This window comes from Athene cunicularia (genome assembly GCF_003259725.1).
Source record: "Athene cunicularia isolate RWA chromosome 3 unlocalized genomic scaffold, athCun1 chr3_part1, whole genome shotgun sequence".
In the NCBI taxonomy this organism is placed as follows: domain Eukaryota; kingdom Metazoa; phylum Chordata; class Aves; order Strigiformes; family Strigidae; genus Athene; species Athene cunicularia.
This window is the reverse complement of record NW_020799097.1, coordinates 46,155,142-46,164,511: the sequence shown is the minus strand read 5'-3', so window position 1 is coordinate 46,164,511 and position 9,370 is coordinate 46,155,142. Positions and strand designations below refer to the sequence as shown.

Sequence of the window (9,370 nt, the reverse complement as noted above, 5' to 3'; positions counted from 1 at the left end):
AAAAAAAAAAAAAAAAAAAAAAAAAAAAAGATATTTTTAATAGTATATAATAGTAACAAATTACTTCCCAGTGGATTTTTCACTTTCATATACATTTCTAGGAAACAAAAAAAATAGTAATTTTTGCCTGTTTCAGAAACCAACAAAAAGAATGTTTTGAAGCACTTTCGGAGCTGTAAAGTAGAGTGTCTAACAGGAAAAAAAAAAAAAATAAAAAAAAATTAAAAAAAGGAAAATTAGATGTTTTTATTCTATCAGTATCTGCTAGCCATAGGGGAACATAATTTACAGGCTCACACTATATATCTCATACAACTTAACACGCTGCCATAACAACTTTTAGCAGCACAAAACAATCTGAATTCTCCAGAATTTATAATTCAGTTCAAAATAATTTCAGTAAATCTATCCTTGAATAAAACTCTTGAACCAAAGGCAGCAAGTTAGTATAAAGAATACTTCCTTATGAAGAATGCATTCATAAAGGAGAAAAATACCAGGATTTTAGCTCCCCCTTCCCCAGATATCTGACATCTTTGTCTTGAATTAACCAGAGAGGGGGTAAAATATTGAATGAAAAATTGTGGCAAAGAAATCAGACTGCTTAACTGGAAAAATTCAATTTAAAATATTTTAATAGGACAGTCTCATCATATCTGCTGTCCTAGTGAATATTTCTCTTCCATTTGCAGCTATTGAGACCACTGTTTTTTCCAACAAGAATTCACTAGCGTTCAGTTGTCAAAGGGAAGGAATCACTGAACTCATTTCCACTTTCAGTATTTACCATTTATCCAAAAGGAAACTAGTCATTGTTTGGAGACCAATATCAAAATGGCATATGTGAACACTAAGTAAAACAGTCAAAGAAAGAAGAAATGTGAATAAAATATGGGAAAAGAGATTGAAATCACAAAAAGCCTGGTGCAAAAACTTTAGTCTCTGTTCACATTATAGAATTTCAAGCCTGAGATTGACATGATATGCTGAGCTCAGTTCAGATATCATTATCTTCATTTTACTTAAACTTTTGAGTCCAAGTAATTATGTACAGTGGCTAAGCACCGATTTAAATGAATTAAAAATTTATATTCTATTTGGTACTTTTTGTCTTTATATAAATAGTGCATCTTCCTTTAAACATACATACTATACCAAAATTATTGATTGTATTTATACTTGATTTACAAATGCTACAAGCTAGCCTTGTAAATATAAATACCACAGCAAAACATTCTTTCTTTCTGAAATTAAATGACTAACAGTTAAAATATAACAAGCAGATGCAAATAAAATACATTCTAAAAATAATTTTCAAATAGATGTAAGTGCTATGGCAACTTTCAGAACTCTTCTTTATTCCATAGTCATTTTAATTAGATGCTCAGATTGAAAAATGTAGACAGAATCATTTTACCTTTCTAAAAGTAATAGTAAATGAGTCTATTAAATCACTTTATACAAAACCAACATTAAATTTGACACATTAAAAAAAATATTCTCTAAGGGAAAAGAAAGACTGAAAAGCTAAGGCAATGGGCTGTGTGAAGTACTAACCATATGGAAACATCAAACGTGGTAACTGTCTGGAATTCTCTAAATTCCTGTGCATCGATTCTGAGGTTTGAAGTGTTTCTTGCTAATAAAATCTACAATTAACATGCATGCATATACAGGGCATAGATGCATAAATAAATTAAATGTATTCAAATAGATTACAAAATAATAATAGATAAAACCAGATTAAAATTTAAAGCAAAATTTTAACAGTTGAAATGGACTAGTAAAAGTTATGATCCAAGTTAAGTTACACTACATCTTCCATGATGCACTAACACCATATCTAAACTTTTTTGACTCGTAAGTAAACAACATTTCAAAAGGCAAAACAAATTTTAATCAAAGTTTAGTTATATGTTATCTATGGGAAAAAGGAACACAGGTTCCATTCTGTGTTATCAAGAGGAAAGGAGTGGAAAAGCTCCTGTTACACATACTTTACTGCTGCAACTTCAAATGTATTTTATTTCAAGATTATTTTAGTGAAAAACTTAGGGTGCTGTACTAGTGCTTGTTCAAGAAAGCTTTAGGGATAAATAATAAAAGCATATCAAAATGTGATTTCATTTTGCTTCCGAAGAATTATAAAAGAAATGCTTCCATAATATCCTTCCCCAATCACAGAAAATTAGTTCCAGATGATGATATTACTTAACAACCATAAAATCTAATAGCTATGCATGCCTATGCATTTATACTTGTGTGAAAATATGCATGTATAGAAACGGACAAAGAGTCTAGCTAAATATGTTTGCTTTCTACGTATGTGTTCTAGGTATAATACATACACACATTTGAACATTATATAAATATAATACTCCCACACACTCTTTTTCAAAGTGTGAAGATAGGCATAATCAACATCTGTTGCAACAGCAATACCAGATTATTATTTACTAGAAAAGCACAAAGATAACAACCTTCCTAGTAAATATGAATATTTTGATTAGCACATGTTTTGCCCATCTGCTAAAATCTTAAAGCAAATTGAAACAAGATTAGTGAATATTTTTCTTCAAGTTATTCACATAGCTTCTGCCATCATTAGGTTTCACTTGAATTAGCTATAAAAATAGTCTTCCTTTTTGCAATTTTAAAGACAGTGATATGCAGAATAGGTTTTATCTCATTCTTTAATCAAATATCTCTATGTCAAGTAATTCACCCAAATAAAAGCAAAAAGAGACATCAACTCAATTTTCAAATTGACTATAATGTTTCTAAGAGACTGAATTCAACTGGCATGACCAAATGGGAAAATATGCTTTGAAGGACCCAATGTAATGCCTGCCTTACCCATTTACAAGTCATTGTAATGGTATCTGTTTGACACACGTTGCATTACTTCACTCCTACAATATATGTTGATATTGTTGTCTTTGTTTGTACTTTGTTGTTAACGTTTCAAGACAGATGTTTGTCTTCTTTGTATATATCTAATAATTTATGTTTTTACTTTACATGCAGAGAAATTAAAGTCTCAGATTCATGATCAGAAGAAGCCTGACTTCTACTGATTAATGAAGATGTATGTTTTTTCACAATAAAACATATATTTGTTCTCAGAAATAAATTCTGACTACTATCCCATATTTTGATTCAAGCATATGCCATGGAAGAGCTAAACCAGTCTGGCAGAAACAAACATTGCATATAGGCAAACAGAGATACAGACTACTTTTCGTTTAACAAACAAGTTCTACGCTAAATAAATAATTTGTGTGAATCTACTTGCATTACTTCTTTAAACATCTGTATTTTCCAAAACAGTACTATTTAAATGGCATTATCATAAAAGTTTTAGAATTTATATTAATAGAATTGAAATCTAAATGGATAGTGGAAAACTTCCAAAAGTTAGCTTACATGATCAATTAGTTCACGAACCATTCCATTCCACTGTCCGCTGGCATCTTCCTGGGCTCCATATTTTCCATCCTCCACCAGTCTAATCTCATAGGAAAATCCAAGGATAGTAGACAGCTCCCTGAGGAGGTCAATGCAGTAACCTTCAAATCGATCATTTCCGTACAAGGGTTTGTCAGACTTCTTGAACATAACATATGGCTCTTCCTGCAAAAATTAGAAAGACAGAATGGATAATGAATGCCCACACACCTTTCTTTTCTTTTTAATCTGAAGTAGTACAGTGTCATGACACCCCTCTCTGTACAAAGAACTAAAACGAAAAGTAGAATCGTTTTAGCTTTTGGTTATGTCTAAGGTCTCTGTTTATCTTCAAACATTTGTCAGAGGATACTCTTCTCATTTTTATTTGCAAAAATGACACTACAAACACCGTAGACATATCTTCAAGGAATTCATACAAACACTAAATTTAAATGTGCTCCTTAACATATTGCATTACACATTAATATCAAATACATTGTTTGGATGGACATTGTAAGACTTAAAATGAAGAGGAAATGTGCTTTGGCAATGAAAAAAAAAAAATAAATAAACATCAATCAAACGCTTTAATTATTAGGTTTTATGCTTTTCCTTACACAAGTATTTTGTTTTTTTCAATGTTTTGTTAGGTAAAGTATAGAAAACCCACAGGGGGAGGGAAAAGTCAGTGAAAGCCCCTACTGTTCTGTTGCCTCAAGTTACAAGCTGCCATTTATACAACCGCAGCTAAACCAGCAAAAGTAACTTAAATTCTGTGATACCCATTCAATGAAAACTGAATTTATTTTCTTTTAACATTTATCTTTTTATATTTAACTACAATGTGACTTTTTTTTTTTTCCCATAAAGTGCAAACAGAATAACAAACAAAACGATTGGCATAATATTCCTAAATATGGGAAGAAAATTAACATTCAGCAAAATATGGGATTTTTACACGTTTCTCATATAGGATAGCCTTCCTCAAATACAGACCTGAAGGGAAAAGGACAAAAAACAAACGACAGAGTTTTCCACTATAATACGGTACCAATATTCAAGTTGTATTTGATAGGTTAAATACATAAGTCAGTCTTTGCTCATGTTTTAGACAGGCTTTTTTTCAATTTTTACAATAATAAAAAGATAAACATCAAGTAAGGAAACCAATAGTAGTACATGCAATTACTGCACCTAATACAAGTTTTGATTAATAATCAGACAAACTCTCCAGGTAACTTCACAAAATTCATACCACCCTAATTCTCCATGTCAGCACTAAGTGGGGTTAAAGGCATTTTCTTCTACAGGGATCTGACAGCTTTAATAAGGATTTGTCAGCATACGTGACGTAAACATCTGACTCGAGTTGTCCTATGATTTAAGCATTATATCTGCATAAAACTGGAATTTTGGTATATAAGATTTTACCCAAAAATGCAAAGGAGAAAGCAGGGAGATTTCCTGTTCTTAAAAGAAGTGTGTTCAGAATATATCTGTTCCCCAGTTGAATCTTACACTTTATTTTTTCCCAAATAAAATAGACAACTGAATCAACACTATGCTAAGAATTTATATTCTATTCCTATTAATTTCTATTGAAATTAACAAGGTTACAGCCATATCTTAAAAAAGCACACCAGTGAACTTCATACAATTAACAACGAATGTAACATGAGATAAATTGTCCAGAGAAGCTACTAGGATGTTTTGACAGAAACTTTTCAAACAATATGTAGGCAAATGATTTTAGAGAGCTCTGTGGATGTTTGACAAGAGCAATGGCCTGACTGAAAACATGAAAGTTGAAAGCAATTAAAATGACAAGGATCACTGAATAATTTTTGAGAAGCAGAGACAGTGACAGAACAAAAACTATATATGTAAAGAGTTGTTAATAAACAGAGACAATTGATATTAAACCTCTCAAAGAAAATAACTGTAAGAAAAACAGTTTTTCAGGTGAAATGAGAATTCCTTAAAGAAAGCTCACTACTGGCCAAGCAAAAGCTCTGGTAAGACAAAACACAGTGTAGAAAAAGAAACAATAAGACACAAACATGATTTTTTCAATTAATTGAAACTCAGAAAAGGAAGTATGAAGGAACTGAAATATAACTCAGAATACGAAGGACAAAAAGAAAACCAAAACTTATGCAGGGACAAATGCATAAATGACAAAGCAAAAAATACAGTACAATTAAAAATCAATACTAAGGATAAAAAGCAACATTCTAGAAGCAAGGAAAAAAGGAAATTCTAGGAACTAATCAGTTGTCCAACAGAAAAAGAAAACCATAAAATCACATTGCGAAGACAACCAAGCAGTTTGATGATTTTTCCCATACCTACCTTTTCTGAAATGGCTAACACTGATCAGATAATTTATAAAATATAAAATCGCACATAAAAATGTTTAGACTAAAGAACAGAAAGATAACTTCAGTGAGTCCTTGAACTATCAATATGTTCAGGAATTTTGGACCTGATAAATTCGCAGAACCATTTTTAACAATTTCAGATCCATAACGAATTACATTTAAGAATTCATGGAGGCTTAAAGGAGACCGTAAAAGGCTTATCTTTAAACTCTTCCTAGTGCAAAAACTTCACAAATTGGGAAAGAAGGCTATGAAATTTTAGACTGATTAATGCAATTTTTAGAAAAATGGTATTTTTATCCTAAACAAATTATAAAACTATTTCATTTGTGGGAATCTAAAGCTAAGACAATAACGGAAGGAAAGAGAATAAGGACAAGGGAAGAAGCTGAGGCAAGTCATCACACCTTGTTATACACAAATTCATTCCGTTCTCCCTAAAACATTAAGAAAATTTGATAAGAAATATGCATTTCATTGAAAGAGATTCATTCTCAGTCTGGAAAGTTATAATAAGTGATATTGCTTTGTAGCATTCAGTTAAGTATTTCCACATATTCTTGAATAGAAAAGATGATAATTGGATGTGTATTCACTTTACAATGGGGTAGAATCAAAAATCAAAATGGTAAATTTCAGAAAGTAGGAAAGTAATTAAAAAATTGGAATTCAAAAGGAATTAATTACTATTTCCATACTTCATATGAATAATAAATTGCCACTCTAAAATTAAGGTCTAGATATTATAGGGGATCACATACTAGACTCAATAATACCACACTATTAACTGAGAAAAACCACTCTGGCCTACTTGGATCTGGTTTGAGTGGGTGCTGGGATTGGAGGACCTACGGTGGTTCTTTCCCATCAAAATTACACTATGTTTTATATTTTTTAGATTATTAATGTTTCAGTTGCTATATTCCATCCAGTTTTCCATACCACAGTTCAGGAGAAATGAACAAAGTTCTACATAATAGGACTAGGAAAGACTGAAAGAACATACATTTTTTCACCTAAGAAAGAACAGACTGAGAGGAAAATGAAAAAAGTCTCCAACACATACGAAGCTGCTGCAAAAAAGGAATCAGAAAAGTTCCTTTCTGTAAGGGAATAGAAATTAATGTCCTTAAACTTTGGCAAAAGAAATAAAGGTTAGAAATTAGGAGATATTTTATAATGATAACTATACTTAAGTGCCATAGTATGTTATCTAGAATTTGGACTGTTTTGCTAGAAAGAATAATTAAACTTGCTAAAAAAACTCAAACCAAAACAAAAAAAAGAAAACAGCTACCTCACCTACCTGTGACATGTTTCAGTGTGAAAAGAATATTCACCATCCAGGAAATGAAATCATAACAGTTAAAAAATTGTCCACTTTTTCTGTGAGGTTCTGTGTTTTTGGAATTTCCCAAAATGTCTGGAACTTCTTTATCAACCGTAGATAATTCAAATATATTATTCCATATTAAATTGGGATTAAATATTCAATAAAAATGTTTAGCTACTCTTTAAATCCTAAAATTTATTTCTGAAGGTGTAAAAGACCCTGTTATATTTGTAAAAAGATTTATACTTGTGCTTCCCAAATATAACATTCTATACATGCCTCTGTAGGCATTATGAAATTCCTATGCAGCTTGAATGCTCATGTACAGAGATCCTAGACATTTGCTCTCTGAGTTGTTTAAATATTTAGAGTCACACATCACCCAGTCTATCTGGAATCTTGACAAGATTCTTAACAACAGTTTTGTTTCTATCTTCCATTCCAAGCAATCCTGAATTATATGGGGGAAAATTTAAATGTGTGTGATAGAGAGTCTCCAAATCATAAAGACATGTCATACTAAGACCTGTTTTTAATATTCGCATGTTGAAATCTAACTGACATAACAATAATGATACTGTAATGTTGAGAGAATCTGTAAAAATAGACTTGATGGCATATGCAAGAAAATTATTTTCAACTCTGTAGAGCTAAATTTTTCCAAGTTGCTCACCTGTGTTACTGTGATTGAACATTTACAGCCACCCATGCATGAAAGGGTGGTTGCATCTTCCAGATAACTCATGTTCATAGAATTAATTAGCCAAGCCAGACATTTCAGACTGCTAACTGTTCATGTGACTATCTCCTTCAGGTGCAATGTGGGTGCTTAGCACTGAGGAGAATGCATTTGCATTATATCTCAAATTTCTAAAGAAAACACAGAGAGAGTTATCTTGTTATACCGTTGTCCTAAGTGCTAGAGATATTGAAAGTTTATCTCCAGCGAAAAAAATAAAGTTTCTAGTTGTTTTGTTTTGTTCTTCTTCTAAACACTCCTATTTAAAAGGAACTAGTGGCGTGAAGACTTCCCCTTCAGAGAATAAACAATCCTTATTAAATATAACCTGTTGAAATAAAACCAGTGTTTGTTTTCAGATTAAATTTGATAGTTTGGTGATAAAGGTACATACTGAAAACTGGAGAAGTGTACTGCATGTTTCTGAACACAGATACATAAGGATAGTATTGTTCAGTATGTGCCTTTCTCTATTAGCATTGAAATAACACCCCTTTCCATTTATTGCTTTTTTCTAAAAATATTTACAACCTGATCATATGAGCACAGACATCTTTAATGTGCATGAGACTGCCACAAAAATTAGGGTTTGAGTGCCAGAGCAGAATTTATAGGGTATGTAGAACTTAAGTACCATTTCAGTTCTAAGTTCTAAGTACCATTTCAGTAACATTAAAGGGAAATATACTTTTAAAGCTGTGTGTGGTCTTGCAACCTGTTCTTGAAGATTGACTGTAGTTTGGATGAAGTAAGATGTTTGCTTTTCAAGTGCAAAAGGCATCACAACTAGTTATGAAACGGTGATCATTATTTTCCATGATTTTGTGACTTGACATTCTTTCCTGCCCATGGGGACCTTAAGTGGAGTGCAAGTTGGATCATGCAGAGGAAAGCTGTCGTTTAAAAACCATGAGGTCAAAGGAAAGAAAATTATATGAACATATTCATCAACAACTGTTCAACGTAAAACATTTAAAAAAATCCAGCACATTTGCAAAGAGATTTCTGAAGAGTTAAGAAAGTTAAAAAATAGTTTTGGAGCAATTTTCTTCTAGAAAAAAAATAAATAAATCTACATGAAGCAAGTATATAACAGGATGTAACCTATGCTTTCCAGAAAGGTTATTCTGTATCTTAGTAGTCTTTAAATTCGGAAGAATGTATCTCCATGATACTCTGCAGAACTCTCAAAGATTTAAGAGGATCATGAGGGAATAGGGGTTTATTCTTAGAGATCATTCTAGTCCAGTGAAAGAAAGTAAATACAATGCAGTCAAAGAAACAAAAATTGTTTCATGAAATGCAAATTTATGCCTAGCTAAAAGGACACCTAATTTATGTGACCTGTATCTCAGCACAAGGAAAAACAATTAACTGCAAAAGTGGGTATTACCTAGTCCAGTTGACTAGAAAGAAATAAGTACTTCTTCAGTACAAAACATTATGAGAATAAAATTAATCAGGTCT

At 31.6% G+C, this 9,370-nt stretch overlaps 1 protein-coding gene across 6 annotated transcripts in view; it reads right to left on the bottom strand.

Moving 5' to 3' along the window:
- The window catches only part of GRIK2 (glutamate ionotropic receptor kainate type subunit 2), a 442,240-nt gene that overhangs the window by 170,498 nt on the left and 262,372 nt on the right, over positions 1-9,370 (bottom strand). For all 6 annotated transcript variants that reach the window (XM_026844286.1, XM_026844289.1, XM_026844292.1 and 3 more), the window contains one exon: positions 3,427-3,633. In XM_026844286.1, coding sequence (XP_026700087.1) covers positions 3,427-3,633 — 207 coding nt within the window. The remainder of the gene's footprint in view (positions 1-3,426; positions 3,634-9,370) is intronic.